We start from the raw sequence: 18,373 nt of genomic DNA on the forward strand, positions 1-18,373 counted from the left end.
TCCCGATCTGTAAAATGGGTATTATTGTAGTACTGATATGACAGGATAGTTGTGAGGATCAAATGATATTTCTTAAGTGCTTATTAGTGCCTAATGTTCTAGGTACCGGGGTAGGTTAATAATACTAATGATGGCATCTATTCTCACAGTTTTCTTGTAAAGAACAAATGAGATAACATCTATCTAATAGTTTGTATACTTTGAAGTGCTATATAAATGTCCTTGTGATTAGAGGGCTGGAGGGTAGAGAAAAAAATTCCTCCCATAACCTCTTTTCATAGAGGGTACAAAAAACTACTCAGCTTGGTTTTGACTCCAAAATTGTGGACATGCTCCAGGTACCTTCTGGTCCCCCACCCCCACCCCCATTAAGCTGTCTTTCCTGTGTTCTCTTTCCTCATTTAGATTGTAGGCTCCCTGAGGGCAGTTCATATAGAGCCTAACATATACTAAGTGCTTAATAAATGTTTATTGTACTTATTGTATTATCTGTGACTTTGAGAAGTCTAACTTCTAGTTTTCATTTCAAGTTGATAATAATATTAAATAATATGCAATCAAGCACAGAGGCCCTGTGGCAAGCTACTCAAGACATTGCTTACCTGCCCCCCAACTTTCTATTAATCCACATTTGTCGAATACAATTGTCCCATTTTCTATAAATCTTCCTAAATGTACAATCACACAGCCTACATTTTGCACTTTTATCTATGAACAATTATGGCAAACTTTTCAAAGGCTTAGCTGAAATCAATATAAACCATGTCTCTGGCATTCCCTCTGATTTACCAGGACCAAATATGTCCCAGCTTATGAAGGGCATGACTTAGCAGAAAATATTCTGAATATAAAATCAAGATAGGCCTTCATTCCAATTCCATGTCCAATACTTGGTGGCATCTCAGAACTTGTTTTATCGTCTGCAAAATAGATAAACCATTAAAGTGTGAGCTGGCTCTAGACAAAGATTTAGACATGAGTCCAGGTTTTTCATTCTATAGCAGGCTCATCCTTTTCTGATTAGGCTGTGGGATACCTGGGGAGTGGGGTGGAGTCAAAATGCCCATGGATAAAATTTTTGTGGGGAGATATTGGTGTAATGATGGGGAAAGATTTTTAAAGAAAACCATGGAGTTATGATCATGATGCTCCCTTCCTTCCTTCCTTGCTTCCTTCCTTCCTTTCTCCCTCCTTCCTTCCCTTCCTCCTTCCCTCCTTTCCTCGCTATACATCTTATATCTATGTACTGGCACATAGTGAAAACACCAAAAGGATGTCCTATTAGGTAAATAGAGTCATCTATTCAGAGATGTGTCTCAAAGACAATGTAACGTAGGAGCACATGACTGTCTCTGTTGTAGTGTAAGCATCCTTCAAACTCAGTACTCCCAAAGAGCTTTGTTCATTTGTTTAATAGGGTGGTTTGTTGTTCTGTACAGTCAGCATAACCTGTGGTTTCTCCTTGGAAGAAGGGCTTAATGTTATCTTAGGGACCTTCCAGTTCAAAATCCTATGACAAGGTCAACTCTTTTTCAGTTTGGAATCACCCCAAGGCCCACCTTTGGCTCGGGTGGGACGTAGGTGGGACAGCTGGCTAGGACAAATGCCTTCCTTTTCAGGCTGGACAAACTATTCCTTTAACCTGACTCAAGAATTGCTTGTCAAGAGCAGGTTTGGAATACACAGATAGCACGCGGGGAACGAACTGGCCAGGATCCAGTTTTTTGTTCAAATAGTATTGATTGATATCCTCTGGAAGAACAAACCATAAAAAGCTTCATTAACAAGAACTTTCATCGATCACCAGAACTCTAGTCAACTCTTTGTTTTTTCAGGGTAAAGAGGAAAAGAAAAAAAAGACTCACTATGGATTTCTCTGAACAGAATTGTGAGATTATGCTAAATTTAGGCTTCACCATTTAGCACTTATTAGGATCCCTGCTGAAACTAATAGACTCTATAAAGATAGCGAAGGAAAAAGTTATCACTTGTGTAAATTATTTTCAAAAAGGCTCTAGTCATTAAAACTGATTTTCCTGTAAAGTCTTATTTTGAGAATGGGTCATGTCATTCCAAGGTCATTCTGTGTTTTGTCGACTTTTTAAAAATATCTCATAGGGTAATAGATTTAAACTGAAAAGGGTCGCAGAGGCCAACCAACTCCCTCACTTTACAGATGAGGAAACTGAGGCAAACAGGGTTAAGTGACTTTCCCAGTGTCACACAGCTAGTAAGAATCAGAAGCAGGATATGAAACCCAGGCCTTTCTGACTACTATCTACACTGCTCCTGAAAACCACTTTTTACTGGAAACTGGGATTTTGATGAGAACAAAGACTTTCCAAATAAATAATTATAGCACCTAAAATGAACTGAAAATAGGTATCACATGGAGAGACACATGAAGGATGTGCCACTGACTGTAACATATAACACATGAGAGGCTTTGAAGAATTGAGGAAAAGGATGTCCTTAGGGAAATCTATAGTATAAAAAGATGGGTTGGTCATATGGAAGGGAACAAGCATTTTAAAGTGCTACGTGCCAGACCCAGTGCTAAACACTTTAGAAATCTTATTTCATTGGATTCTTACAACAATCCTGTGAAGTAGGTGCTGTTGTTAGTCCCATTTTCAATGGAGGAAACTGAGGCAGAGTTTAAATAACTTACCCAAGGTTACCCAACTAAGAAAGGTCTGAAGCTGGATTTGAACTCAGATCTTCCTGACTCTAAGCCTTGCGCTCTATCTGCTGTACCACTTTGGAGAAGATGAAGAAATAACAGGTAGACAGAGCCATTTGTATCCATGCTATGTTAAGAGAAAGCAAGAAAGGCACTGAGCAGTCTGGGTAGACCCACTGTGCAAATGTACACAAGGCTACAGACAAGAGTTTTCAAGATGAACGAACTTAAAAGGGGTTGAGATCTGCATGTTGGAGGGAACTTAGTCCAAATCAAGGAGAGTACATATTCATGTAGACAGACTCATATTTAAGAATTAGTATACACAGCAGATGAATTTGGAAATTCCAGAGAACACTTGGACTCATCATTCCCACTGTCATTTTCAATTTTGTAATCACTTCCCATAAAATACTATTACCTAAAATTGGAGTTTAATAGTCATTATTATAGAGCAGACGGGGGGGAGGAGGAGGGGAACCTGCCACCTCAAGGTCACATGTGGCCCTCTAGGTCCTCAAGTGCGATCCTTTGTCTGAATCTAACCCTAACCCTAAATTTGTTCTGTGAAGTTTGGATTCAGTCAAAGGGCTGTGCTTGAGGATCTAGAGGGTCACCTATGGCCTTGAGGTCACAGGTTCCCCACCCGTAGTAGATATTCAGTAATAGATAGCAGCTTCTTTACAGCTTCTCTTGGTCCCAGACTGTGTATTCATGGTTCAATGTGATGGTGAGATTAATGGAAATCAATACTGAAAATTCAATGAGCTCAACTTTGATATCTCCTTAAACCTACCCATGTGTTGGTCTAAGTGTTAAACTGCAGTTAAGATGGTTAAAAGTGGACATGGCTAGGCATATCAATGGGACTGGATAAAAATATTTTAAAAAACATATCAGTACTGTGAACTCAAAAAAATGAGCAAACAAACACAATACAGGGTAAATCTTGGGGTAAATATGGAGTAATTTGCCTATTAATTTCTCTTAATCACCCACTATGTGTAAGGAACTATGCTCAGCACTGAGGTTATAAAGATAAAAATAAAGAAGCCCTTTCCTTCAGAGAGCTTATACACTAAATGTCCAACAAACCTTCCCTCTGCCTCATCGTATCCTGATCAAAGAAAAAGAAAAAAAATGACCGAATTTTACTGAATATTTTTTAAAAAAGTAAAATCAAACAAATTAGAAAACAAAATTAATTTTGTTTTGTACCTTTCCAAATCCTCCTTTAGTTCTATTACCTCTGATTTTGTTTTACTATATATGTACAGATGTATGTATATATCTATATGTATATGTATATATATACACATATGTATATACATGTATATATAGTATATCTGTAAATACACACATTTATATGTATATATTTATATATATTGCATACACATTTACATATATACATGTAATTATGCTCAATATGGTTATTCTCTTTAGGTTCTGGGGTTCTCATTTTTCATCACTTCAGGGGAGTTGTTTCATATTTCCTTATATACTCTGTGTGTGTGTGTGTTTTTCCAGCACCATAAAATTTCATTGAATCAATACATCATAATTTATTCGCCCATTCTCCAATTGTTGGACATATGGGTTGTTTCCAGTTGTTACTGTTTTTCTGTTGCTATTACAAATGAAGCTGCAGCTGTGACTATTTTTGTACAGTTAGGGGCCACTCAGTGTGTATAGATGGGATGGATAGATTGACTGGTTGAAAGTAGGAAGCAGAAGCAGAAGCAGGAAACAGGAGCCCCTGGGTAATTCAAAAGTGGTACAACCATTACTGGACAATTCAGAGTTAGTTCTATGTACTTATGTAACATTTTAATTTTTCAAAGTTTGGTAACTTTAGTAAAAACCCTGTCTCCAGACAATGGTCTGACATTTTGACATCTGGAAAGTAACTGTGTGCACTCTTTTTCCCACAGGGATTTTGAGGAATTATTCAGTTTCTAACAGGGTAGGACCCTTAACATCAACTACAGTAACCATAGCTTTTAAAGTCTGACTCATCTAGTTCTTCTAGTCTCCCGACAACATAAATAATACCCTTTTCCTGGGTGTCACCCTGTTGGGAAAAAAAAAAGCATTTCTCAACAACAGTAGGTTCTACTGACATTTGTAGATGAAATATGTTTGTTTTTTCTTGTGTTAATGAACTGAAGTAAAACTTCAGCAAAGTAGAATATTTGGGAAGTAGGGTGCTCTGATGAGTTCAATTTTCTGCATATTTGGATATTAATCAGAAAGTCAAATGTTTATTGAATTCCAACTGTGGACATGGTTGAGATGTTATAGGTGATGCAGAAAAGTATGACATTGGTCTTGCCCTGCATAGAAGAGTCAGTGTTGAAGAGTAGAAAGTGTGTTAGACTTGGTGTTAGGAAAAGAATCTCAGCTCTCCCTTTGAACTAGCTGTGTGTCCTTGAGCAAGTGGTCAGTGTTGGTCAAGTAGAAGTTGCTTAGCTGGCGTATGAGGGTTCTTTTATTTCTCTGTTAAAATAGCCCATTAACTGGTATTTCCACCGAAATGTCTTGTTACTCGAAGCTGTCCATCATGCTACTGCCAGGGTCATTTTCCTGATGTTCAGGTATGATTGTGTCACCTTCCTGCTCATAAACCTTCCATAGCTCCCAATTGTCTACTGAAGATCTGTAAACCTTGAAGTGCTCAGTAAATGTGAATTGAGTTGTTATTGTCCTTACTGAACAAAAAAAATGAACTCTTTGACCTGACTTCAATGACTGTCCTGATCTAGATCTAGCCTACCTTCTTACCCCAATTTCATGGCATTCTACCCCCTTGGAGGTTTCTAAATTATAGATAAGCATTTGCTGTCTGCCCCTTTGGGCCCCTTTTCTCATTGGTGAATTCTCAAAGCCTCCATTTTGAGGAAGGATTCAGATCTACCGTTGTTTATCCTCAAATCTTTACCATCATACCACTCTATCAGCTACTCTTCCCCCTTTTTGGCTCTCTTCTGAGTCTGGTCTTCTGTCCCATTAGAATATAAGCTCCTTAAGGGTAGAGTTTTTTTTTTCTTATATTTGTATCCACAGTGCTTAGCACATAGGAAAAAAAATGCATAATAAATGCTTATTGACTTCACCAGAAGCTCTTTCTAAATTTCATCCTTTGCATTCTACCTTGGCGCATTTATTTGTCTGCACCATACCTCATGGCCTGGAAAAATCTCTCTCCCTTCCCCCATTTCTGCCTATTCAAATCCTTCCCAGCTCTGGTGCTCCCTCTTCCATGATGCTTTTCCTGATTCCTCCCAGTTAGACATAACCCTTCTCTCTCCTCATGCCACTCTTTTTGATCTCACTTATGTCCTGATTGCATTCTAATTTATATTTTATTTATGTACATGTTGTGCACATTTGTATTATTGTTAGTGTCTTCTTCCCCTCCCTCAAAATTACTTTTCATATATTTTGTATTGATTTAACCACGTTCATGTTGTTCTCCTCAAATGGAATATAAGCCCCTTCAAAGTAGGAACTCTTCTGTTCTGTCCTTGTATGTATTGAGTTTATCGTTTTCTAAAACCCCCAGATTCTTTTAAAAATTTATTTAATTTTAATCAGCAAAAATCTGCCTTCTTTCCCTCGCATCTCAACTTTCCGTGCCCCAATTAAGACTGAAAGAAAAATCAAACCCCTATCACAAATATTTATAGTTAAGAAAACACATTTCTGCATTGGCCATGTTCAAAACAACATGTTTCATTCAGTGCTCTGGATTCTTACTTCACCTGTCTATTAGAAGGTAGGTAGCATGTTTTATCATGAGTCTTCTGGAGTTGTGGTTAATAATTAAACTGATCAGAGTTCCTCATTCATTCAGAGTTGTTTATCTTTACCATATCATGTCATTGTATACGCCGTTGTCCTGGTTCTGCTCACTTCTGTTTGCATCAGTTCATCTAAGTCTTTCCTGGTTTTTCTGAAACCAGCCCCTCTATCATTTCTTAGAGTACAATAGTGTTCCATCACATTTATATACCACAACTTGTTCAGATATTCCCAAATTGATGGGTACCTCCTCAGATTCCCATTGTTTGCCACCTCAAAAAGCGGTGCTATAAATATTTTTATACATCCTTACAGTTTATTGTTTGGTCAATTTCCAGTAGTGTCCTACTCTTCTTGACCCCATTTGTTTGTTTGTTGTTTTTTTGTTTTTTTTTTGGTAAAGATACTGGAGTGGTTTGCCATTTTCTTCTCCAGCTCATTTTACAGATGAGGAAACTGAAGTGTACAGGATTAAGTGACTCGCCTAGGGTCACACAGCTAATAAGTGTCTAAGGCCACATTTGAACTCAGGAAGATGAGTCTTCCTGATTCCATTGCCCCAGAGTTTCTTTTACTTAGGACTAATCCCTCCACTAATTTATTCTGTCTAATTCCTTCTTCCCTCTTCTCTCCTTTTCCTCCTATTTCCCTGTAGCCATAAAATGCATTTCTGTATCCAACTGTCTCTATGTGTGTGTCTGTGTGTTTGTATATTCATCTCTCCTTCAACCAGTTCAGATGAGAATGAGGTCCAGGCATCCGCTCACCCTGCCCTCATGCCTTCCTCCTCATTTGTATAGATAGGTAATTATTTATGTACCCTGATTATGTGAGATAAAATTCCCCAACCTTCTTTTCTACTTTATTCCTCTTCCCATCTTTCCATACCCCTGGATCTTCTCAGAGAAACCACTGCCTGACCATACCTCTCCTGAACTATAACCACTTGTGAAGTCAGTTTTTGGAATCCAAGTATAAGGCTTAACATTTATTCTGACATTTTAAAAACTTATTAGATTCAACTCAAAGTTCCAGCCTGTCCATGTCTTTTTGAATCAGGAATCCGTGATCCAGTGTGATTTAAAGGGTGACCCTGTAGAGAAGTGGAACCAGAAGACTCAGATTTTTCCAATCTTACCATTTCTTCTCCTCTTCCTTTAGGAGCTTTCATTGTATGCTGGACTCCTGGGTTAGTAGTCCTGCTCCTGGACGGTCTAAACTGTACTCACTGTGGCGTACAGCACGTCAAAAGGTGGTTTCTGCTGCTGGCCCTACTCAACTCCGTCATGAATCCAATCATTTACTCCTACAAAGATGAAGACATGTACAGCACCATGCGGCGAATGATCTGCTGTTGTTCTCATGGTGAAACCCCAGAGAGGCGGTCTTCCGGGATACCATCTACGGTCTTGAGCAGGAGCACCGACACCTCGAGCCAGAATATGGAAGATGGTATTAACCAAGGGACGATATGTAACAAAGGGCATTCCTGAGCTTGGGACTCACCTTGTACCTGCCATGTGTGGGGGAAGCCCTCACCACCACCCCACTCTGGCTCCAGCGATGTCCCCCTCTCTCTTTCTCTCTAACGTGTGATAGTCACCGCACGGAGAAAGTCTCTTAGAAAAATAGATGTTAAAGTGGTTATTCGTCTTTAATAGAGACCAAGTACGATATCATTTGAAGTCTTAATAAATCAGTGTAGTTTTAAAAGCATATAAAGTATGCTATAAAGAGAGGATACAAGCCATTTAGAAGATGCCCTGAGAGGAGCAAATGATATAGCAGAATCATGCTTACTGTTGCATTTCTCCCCCTCCAGTGCATTCTTGTATCCTGGGAAGTTGTGCTTTTTAACTAATTTCTTTTATGTTTTCCAAGGATGGAATCAAGAGACTTTAGGCTGGGAATTCTTCATCTAAGGTCCATGGACCTTAGATTTCAGGGGGACATGGGGCATGAATTGGATGGCAAAAAAATTACATCTCCATTTCCACATAACTCATTTCCTTTGTAATCCTATGTATTTTGTTTAATGCATTTAACAGGAAAACTCTGAGAAGGGGTCCATAAGTATCAGCAGACTGCCAAAGGTGCCCATGGCACACATACATACAACATGAAGAATCTGTTCTTCTGGCCAAAGGACGATTCTTGACCCATTTTCTCTGTCTGCTTGCCAAAACTATGTCAATGCATGTATTTAACTTTTTAAAAAAGTGCTTCAGTGCTGAAACATAATTCTACACATGAAACTAGTAGCAGTAGCCGAACTTTTAATAGGAACCCTATGTGCAGTGAGAATCAGTATAGACAGGTACAAGCTTCTTTTCTTTGTTTCAATTGAAATCAAATATAATTGCTGGGTTCCAAAGGGGCGCTTAACTGAAATAGTGAATCTTTTAAAATAGAAACTATCTTCACTTAGCATGCATGTGTGTGTTTGCATATATATATATATATATGTGTATGCATTTAGATTTTTTAATCTAAACATGCATTCCCAGGCCACCAGTTTAGGGGACCCTCTACATTCTGGAGCATGATTCACCTTTGGTTTTCTAAGAAACAAGGGCTGTAACCAGCAGACCCCCCCCCCCCCCCAACGATCTGACTTCAGGAAAGGAGAATAAAAGTGACATTGGAAATCAAGATGAATCCATTCTTCACAGGGTCCCCTCTGATTCACAGTCTTGGGTCCGATGTGTTCCCTCAACTGAAGGCCCAATTTCCAGATGGTGATTTTGAAATCACCGTCATGCCTGAATCTCTCAGGATGCTTCTTTACCCCTCCCATTTTTCAGTAGACTGCAGACAGGCTTCAAGTGTTTGCTTTACCTGTGGACTGAATTCCGATCAGAGATAGATTCTGAGCTTTTTCTCCTTTGATGAGTCCAGTATAACCTATACCAAGTGAGTTTGTTACAAAGTCTAGAGCATTTAAAGCACAGTAGGCCATAGGCACAATTTTTATAGGTATAAAGCATTTTGATTTTTAAAAAGTGTACTGTCAAGTTAGTTGTTTTAGTTGTTATAGTATTTATGTGGTTTGCATAAGAAGTTTACATTTTATTTTTTGGCATGGATGAGCAAAAACTTCTTGGAATGAGAAGATTTGAAAAGTGATATTCTTAGATTATCTAATAAAGATAGACTGTTCTGATCACAAGGTGTAGACCACCACCCCATCTGCCCTCCCCACCCTGAAAAAAACCCCAACAGATACAGAGAGTTTGTGAAATCATTTACAAACCTACCCTTCCCTCTCTCCCCTCCCAACCCCCTAATAAAATATGACTTCTTCAAAGCCGGATTCCGTTCTCTTTTGTTAACGGTCACTGTTGGTTTTTTTCTGTTTTTGAAATGAAAATGTATTAGTGTTAATGACAGCACGTTTCTATTGCATAAGAAAAATCCAACCTTACCACAGAGTGCAATCTCGGGATGTTTTATGTTGGCATTTCAGAGCTGCAGCTGGCCAGAGGGTGGAGAATGGAAATTGAATTCCAGTCCCTGAATAGCCACTAAGGGATCTTTAAATGTTTTATTTCAAAGAAACAACCATTTTTCCCCCCTCCAGCAGCAGCCATGTCATATTTAGGCTGGTGTCTGGAGAGGATTCAAAGCATGGTGGCTTGAACTGGAATGATCTTGTTTGTTTGTGTTTCTGAGTGTATGTGCATGTGAGCTTATGCTTGCTTGTGTTTCAGTGGTTCATGGAGTTTGAGTCTCAAGTCTGACACTTAATACCTGTGTAATCTTGGGCAGGTCACAACCTCTCTGTGTCTGAGTTTCCTTATCTGTAAAATGAAAGGGTAGGTTTGTATAACTCCAAGGTTCCTCTCATCACTAAGTCTACCTCTCTGATCCTGGGTCACTCAAGTTTGAGTCATGACAAGTATTGGTATCATAGGTGCCTAGATTTAGGGCTGGGAGAAATCTCAGAGGCTAGCTAGTTTAATAACCCCTACCCCTTCAATTTTACAAATGAGGAAATTGCCCAATGTCTCCCAGGTAGTGAGAGAGACAGAATTTGAATCCAGGCCCTCTGATTCCAAATCTATCCATCATCCCTTCTGTTTAAACATCTCATGAACCACTAGGAACATTCAAGAAGCCAACCAATAAGCATTTCCCCACATATAGGTACAAGAATAAAGGAAGGTTTATTCCCTTCAGCTCTCAGAATTCTTTTTTTTTTTTAAATGCAATTATTTATTTAACATATTTGGTTTTCAGCATTGATTTTCACAACATTTTGAATTACAAATTTTCTCCCCATTTCTACCCTCCCCTCAGAATTCTTAAGCAACCTTGAAGCTTTCAAGATGATGGTATTATTCAAACTCAAGTAGAAAATATTGGCTCCTTCAAAATAGTTCATAATCCAGAAGATCTATCACTCCTCATCCAGGCCTGAGGAATGGTTTTTGTTTGTTCAGAATTTCAAGAACTGTATAGGAGAATTCCTATAAATGTCTACCGATAAGTAGAATTTGGTCCATAGTATAGATTGGCTAATTGAAAATAAAGACTTAAAATAATTAGTCATTGGGAGCTTGTTGAAATTTTGAGTAAAGCAAAGAATTTGTCAGTGTGGATAACAATTAAGGTGTGTGTGTGTGTGTGTGTGTGTGTGTGTGTGTGTGTGTGTAGGGATTATCCACAACTCATCTTTATTCATAAGAGATAAAATACTTTGTTATTGTTCAGGCATCTCCAACTCTTCCCAATCCCATTAGGGGTTTTCTTGGCAAAGATACTGGAGTGGTTTGCCATTTCTTTCTCCAGTTCATTTTACAGATGAGGAAACTAAGGCAAACAGGGTTAAGTGACTTGTCCAAGGTCACACAGCTAGTAAGTATCTGAGGCCAGATTGAACTCAGGAAGATATTTCCTGGCGTTGTATGGACCACACCACCTATTTGCTCTTGAATTTCTATGCTTCTCCCCTTTCAGACTTCACACAAAACGTTTTTCCCTTCTCTGCTTCTGTTTATAGTTATGTTTGCATATTTGTCTCACTGGCTGGCCTATAAACTCCTTGAGGGCAAGAATCAAGTCTTTTTTTTTTTTTTCTATACTAGATTCACTTAGTTTGATGTTGTTTTTTCTTTCAATTAAGCCCACATATCCCTCCTCCACTGGAAAAAAAAAGAGAAAATCCTTTTAACATAAACATAAGCAAACAAAGCAAATTCCTACTAGAAAGCTTTCTAGCTTTCTTTTGTGTAGAATACTCCCTCCCTCCCCCCCCCCACTTGGACTGTATGCTCCCTGAGGGCAGGCACTGTCTTTATTTTGCTAATTTGTATCTCTAACACTTAGGATTGTACCTGGCACATTGTAGATGCTTAATAAATATTTACTGACTATTGTACACATAGGATATGTTCTCCCATAAATTAACACTTTACCACTATATGAGAATACATGAAAAGAGAACATATGCGACAAAAGACACACATGGATGGTATGTGTCCAGGTAACACGTAAAGAGGCTCAAGCGTAGGGCACTTGTGTGCATGGCAAAGACAATTCCCACCTCTGATACTTTAGGGCTGCTAATGCCCTTTGGCCAGGCCATAATGCAGTTTTCCACAGTTCTGTTGGCCAGGTCCTCTCTGCTAGATGATGCTCTACTGGCGTCGTGGTCCAATCGCCTCTGTAACAAGGCTAGGCCTAATAAGGATGCTCACAATCCATTCGGCAAGTGGGTGATGCTGGAGAGCCCATTTCTGGGAGAATCGTGAGGATATATAAAGGAAGTACCCAGAAGAGAGATTCTGGGGCAGGCGGAGACTGGTTTTGGTCAGCTAACCATATGGTGAATAGGAGTCCCTCTGATTAAGTGCAGTTTTGGAGTCAGCATGAGAGTTACATTTAGAAGGTACTAACCAAGCATAGCCCTGGCTTCTCTCTCCTGGTTTGGCCTCTTCTTTCTGGGTGACTTTTTCCTGTTGACAGTGTCCAGTGTGAGACATTCTATAAAGGGAGAAGACTTGGGCACTCCAGTATGTGGCCCTGTGAATACAAGTCTTGGTCCTTCTCCCCAGGCTTTGGTCTTCTGTTTTAGGTGAAGCAGATTAATTTGGGAGCTATGACCTTGTGAGTTTCAAAAGGTCAAGAGAGTGAGACAATTGAGATCCAGCAGATCTGAGAGTCTAGTCCATCCTGGGTTCTGTAGCCAGCCCAGCCTCTATGCCCTGAGGAGCAAGTAATGACTTTAGCAATGGCTGAGATGGGGACCCATTTGGTAGCAAAGATGCCTTTGGGTGTGAACTTGGTAGAAAGTGTGATGTCTGAGCCCAGTCTCTCAGAGACTAAGATGGCATAGGGGTAGATGTTTGCACTTTTGCTCTTGCTACGTAATTGAAGTAAGTATCCCTTTGTAAAAGTTCACTAGTTGGTTAAATGAGGTCCCAATCCCAACTGGCTGGGTGGTGCAGCAGATAGATCGCTGAGTTCAAATCTGGCCTCAGACACTTATGAGCTGTGTCACTCTGGGCAAGTTATTTAACTTCTGTCTGCCTCAGTTTCTCGTCTATAAAGTGGGGATAATTATAGCACCTACCTCTCAGGGTTGTTGTGATGAGATAATAATTGTAAAGTGCCTAGCACATAGTAGGTATTATATAAATGTCAGCAATTATAATTATTCACTGATGGTTTATAGTGAGGGACTCAGTGTGATATCATTAGAGAAGAGCCCCTGCAACCTGTTTGGGTTTTTTTCATTTGTTTGTTTTGTTTTTTTGGTTCTCTTAATAGTATTTTATTTTTTCCCAATTATATGTAAAGATAGTTTCAACATTCATTTTCCTAAGATTTTGAATTCTAAATTTTTCTCCCTTCCTCCCTTCCCTTTCCCCTCCCTGAGACAGCAAGCAATCTGATATAGGTTATACATGTACAGTCATGTTAAACATATTTCTACATTAGTCATGTGAAAGAAGAATCAGAATAAAAGGGGAAAGCCACAAGAAAGAAAAAAAAAACAACAAAAAAGTAGAAATAGCATAAAATAGTATGCTTCAATCAGCTTTCAGACTCCATAGTTCTTTCTCTGGAGGTGGACAGCATTTTCCATCACGAGTCTTTTGGAATTGTCTTGGATCTTTGTATTGCTCAGAAAAGCTAAGTCTGTAACAGTTGATTATCGTACAATGTTGCTGTTACTGTGTGCAATGTTCTCCTGGTTCTCTGCTCCCCTCACTCAGCATCAGTTTATTTAAGTCTTTCCAGGTTTTTCTGAAATCTGCCTGCTCATCATTTCTTATACAACAATAGTATTCCATCATAATCATATACCACAATTTGTTCAGCCAATCTCCAAGTGATGGGCATCCCTTCATTTTCCAATTCTTTGCCACTACAAAAAGAGCATCCCTGCAACTTCTTAAAGGAATACTAGAACTCTGAGGTCAAGGTATAGTTGGCTGTGTTCTGGGAGATGGAGGCTAGAGAGTACTGAGTATATTGACTATACTCTCTTTCAGATGTTCCCTTGACTGTACTAAGTACATTTACTGATCTCATGCTCCCTAAACTGCTCTGTGTTACCACATTTTGGTTTTGTCTCTTAGGGTCACCTGCTTGCTATCTTAGCTCCAGTCTAACACAGTGAATAGCTAAGGACAAGGTGCAAGCTCTTAAATCCCAAACATTGGCTGTGACTTAATACACCCAGGTAAGGAGGGAGCAAAATTAAGATAGAACATTCTCTCAGCTATGATTAAGTTTGTTCTTTTGTCTCTTGTGTCTGGGGCTGAATCATAGTCTATTTTCTTGGACAGTTATATGATTTAGGATTAGAAATTCCTCTATCTAACCATCATGTGATTTTTTAGGAGTGTCTGGTAAAGATACCTCTCAAGAGCTGTGTCTAGGATAGGATGTCTACTTCCTTCCCAAGACCGTCTCCAACTTGGCATGCAAATTAATGGAAGCCCTCAAAAGCTAAGCCAAGGAAGCAAGATTATCTTCTTCTACTCATCAAGACCACAATATCTTTTTATTATGTGTGTGTGTGTGTGTGCGTGTGTGTGTTTGCTAGCAATAACAACAGAAGTAATTTGATTTCAGTGGGAGTACTTTGGCCAGTAAAGATCCGTACTCTTTCTCTTCATTATCTTATTCAAAAGCAAACAACAACAAACCACAGTCAGTTCTGAGAACTGATGTAATCTCCACATTGTGAATCCTATATCTTGAATTTCAGTATCATCCTGTGTCTTACACAGTACCCGTTGAGATTTGGGGGGGAAAGGTGTAGGCAGACTGTGACCTGTTAAATTCATCTAAGTTTTCTGTTCAGACTCTGACCCACCTGTAGGTGTTAGATAGGTATGGACTATGAGACAAGGAGAATATTTCTCAGTAATACAGGCAAAAGAACAGTTCAGGAATGCCGAGAACCTTTTATTTACCTTGATCATTAAACATTAAAAAGATAACTGACCTCAGAGGGTTGTCTAAGAAGACTGCAGATTGAAATCTAATAGCTGCTAGTCTGATGAGAGAGAGAGAGAGAGAGAGAGAGAGAGAGAGAGAGAGAGAGAGAGAGAGAGAAAGAGAGAGAGAAAGATTGGATGTCCTACAGGAGAAAGAAAACTTTTGCATTAGAATCTTCACTGGCATCAATTTATGACTTATGGGACAGAAGCGATATGCTGGTCATACCACTTTAGCATTTCATTTCTGCTGGGGAAGTAAGATTCCTGAACAAAGAATTGCAAAGCTATGTAAGAAGAATTACAAAAAGAGGCAGAGGGAATGGGATGGGAGCTTCTGGGATCCTTGGCCTTCCCTCTTGACTTAGGGACCTTTTCATTTTCTTGTCTCAGAAATGGAAAGAATAATACTGGGTAATCTTCCAACATCTGGGGTAAGGATTGGACTTTTCTTGATAAATTGTGTCTCAAGAGTGATGTTAATGGGAGTTGTGGGAACAGACTAAGACAAAGTAGAAAAGATGGGCCAAATCTAATACAATAAATTTTAATAGGGATAAATGTAGCATTTCACATTTTGGTTCAAAGAATCGTCTTGTCAGCCTAGATGACTGATCTTCATGTGAAAGTGAATCGATGATTTTAGTGGACTTCAAGTCCAATGATACAAGAGTGTGATATGCTATAGGGTCTGTGATTTTCCAAGCAGTGTAGCTTCCACCCAAGAAGCTACTATCATTTTAGGCTGTGTTAAGAGAATCATAGAGTCCAGGGCAAAATAAAAAAGGTGGTATTATTCCCATGATACTTTCCCTGCTTATACACTATATGAAGTATATAATTTTCAGTTTGGGGAGCCACACAACATATTGCTGAGAGAGTTGGAAATGGTGAAATTTGGGAATCATTTGAAAGACCTGGAGATGTTTTAGGTTGGACAAGAAAAGATTGGAGGTGGAGGAGGGCAGGATAGCTGTCTTCAGATGCTTGAAAGACTTTCAAGTGGATACTGCTTGGCCCCAGAAGGCAGAATTATGTGTAGACTTTTCAGAGAAATGGACATAGGCGTTGAGGTATGGACCTCCAAACAGCTGTTTAAAAATGGAGTGTTGGCCTGGGGAGGTAGCCATTTTCTTATCACTGCAGATGTTGAAGCAAAGATTACCTGAGCACTTGACAGAGGGATTCTTGCTCAGGTATGCCTTGGAACAAAATGTCTCTTGATGCCCCTCATCGCCCTGGGATTCAATGAATGTATGAATTAGAACTGACACAGAGTAGAATGGGTTGTGTCAGGAGATGATCCCTTGTTAAATAAGTTGTAGACAGGAAAATTCTTGTTTAGATATGGATTGTAGTAAATGAAGTTCAAGGTCCTTTCCAACTTAGAGATTCTGTGAACTAATGAAGGCCTTCCCTGTTTAGGAATGGACAAGGGAAATGATTCTGTAATAACTTTTCAATGCATTCCTCTCCAAACCCTGTTCCTGACTCTGGACTTTCTCCATCATGCCCCTATCTGGGTACCTTTTTTCCCCTCCTCCTTCCTAATGTGTGTTGTTTTCTCCTATTAGAATGTAAGCTCCTTGGGGGAACGCCGTCTTTCTTTTTTGCTTGTATTTGCATCTTCAGCATCACACAGTGCTTGGCACAAAGTTTTTAATATGTGCTTGTTGACTTCATCTGGTAAGTTATAGAGCTAGTTTCCTCAGGAATTCCCTAGTCTGTTGAAGACATTGGTACACTCTCTCTATCCATGGCTGGACTCCATTTCTGGCTTCACACCTTGAAAGTATTCTCTGCCCCTGGGGTCTCTCCAGAACCTCCATTTGAAATCCTAGGCCAGCCATGTCTTTATGGCTCTTTAGGTTACACTCCTAGACTTTCTCTATAATGTCTCCTATGAGTTGAGTATCTTTATCCTCCCTTCCCCCCACCACAGTTTTCAGAACTCTTTTATATGTTCTATTCCCCCCACTGGACCCATATAGCTCTGGAGGTAGAAGTGAGGTTGGTGACTTTGAACAGACCTGCCTCACTTAAATCCAATTCACTTGCATGTCATGGCATCACTTCTTTGATGCCATGGTCCTCTTGGAGAAGGAATGACAATAAATAATACATGTTATCTTCCCCCATTAGAAAGTAAGTTCTTTGAAGGTGGGGACTTTCTCCTTGTATTTGTATTACCAGAGCTTAGTACAAAGCTTAATAAATGCTTAATGACTTGTTGAGTATCACTGAGGCCGCTAGGTGTCTCAGGGGATAGAATGTTCCACTTTGGGTCAAGACAACTTAAAGTCAAGAAGACTTAGGGCCAGCAAGATGCAAGACATGAGTTCAAATGCTGCTTCAAATGCTTTACTAGCTGTGTGAACAGGGACAAATCACTTAATCTTTCTCAACTTCAGTTTCCCTCTCTGTAAAATGAGATAATAATAGTACCCATCTCACCAGGTTGTTGTAAGGATCAAATGAGAAAATATATGTAAAGCACTCTGTAAATGCTAGCTATTATTAATATCTCTATTTTACTTTTATTTAAAAAATAGGGTTCTCCCACACAGATCAGTGTTTAGCTTTGCAGCAATTTTGTGTAATTATTTTCCAGTGTACAGTCATGCGTTTTGTTTTCCTCTCAAAGAAATCTCAGTATAGGGGGACAGCCTGCAATTATTCCAATATGGCTTATGCCATATAAAGAGAATGACAGAAAGGTAGCTGTGTCAGCTTCTTAATTAATTATTGCAACTCACTTCCATTAGTATTCACCAGAAGTGAGCTTTCTTAAAGATTAAAAATGTGCTCAGGCCATGCCCTTGTCAAAGCTCCCAAGCCAAGGAGGTACATTTGGAAGTAGTGAAAAGTGCTTTCCTTGGTCTGAAATTGAGGTGCTTTCTATAAGTCAAGAGAGGGTCAGCGTAGAGTAGAGTAGTTCCAGGTCACTTGAGGTGGGAGGCCAGCAACTGATAACTTGGCCATAACAGGGGAAATCCAAGACTGAAGTTTGAACTATTTATTGTCTATGTGGTCTTCTTTCTGCCTATTGGCAAAAGTCCTAGCTTAATGTTAGAATCAGACAGGGGGCATTGAATGACAGTTGCATCCTCTCTCTGGAATTATCTCAAGAAATAGTATTCCTCTCATTCCATTAAATTATTAAGGAGAAAGGCTTGTTAATAGCCACTTATCCATTTATTTAAATAACTATATGTCCAATTTTGAGGGGTGAGAGGAAAGGGAGGAATCACCTTGTGATTTTATTGGTAAGGGAAATTTCCAAGGAGAGATCTCTCACTCTCAATACATATTGGTACCTACTCTGCCATTTTGAGTCATAGCCGCAGACATTGAAGGGTTAAGGTTAAATCCAAGGATCATATAGCCAGTATATGTCAGAGGCAAGACTTAAACCCAGGTTTTCCTGGCTCAGAGC

The 18,373-nt window shown here is 39.4% G+C and overlaps 1 protein-coding gene across 1 annotated transcript in view; it reads left to right on the forward strand.

The window, feature by feature from the left end:
* The window catches only part of LPAR3 (lysophosphatidic acid receptor 3), an 83,265-nt gene extending 75,288 nt beyond the window's left edge, over window positions 1–7,977 (forward strand). Inside the window, exon 2 of the mRNA XM_036758227.1 lies at window positions 7,646–7,977. Coding sequence (XP_036614122.1) covers window positions 7,646–7,977 — 332 coding nt within the window. The remainder of the gene's footprint in view (window positions 1–7,645) is intronic.
* Window positions 7,978–18,373: the final 10,396 nt, after the last annotated feature.

Source organism: Trichosurus vulpecula, chromosome 4 (genome assembly GCF_011100635.1).
Source record: "Trichosurus vulpecula isolate mTriVul1 chromosome 4, mTriVul1.pri, whole genome shotgun sequence".
In the NCBI taxonomy this organism is placed as follows: Eukaryota; Metazoa; Chordata; class Mammalia; order Diprotodontia; family Phalangeridae; genus Trichosurus; species Trichosurus vulpecula.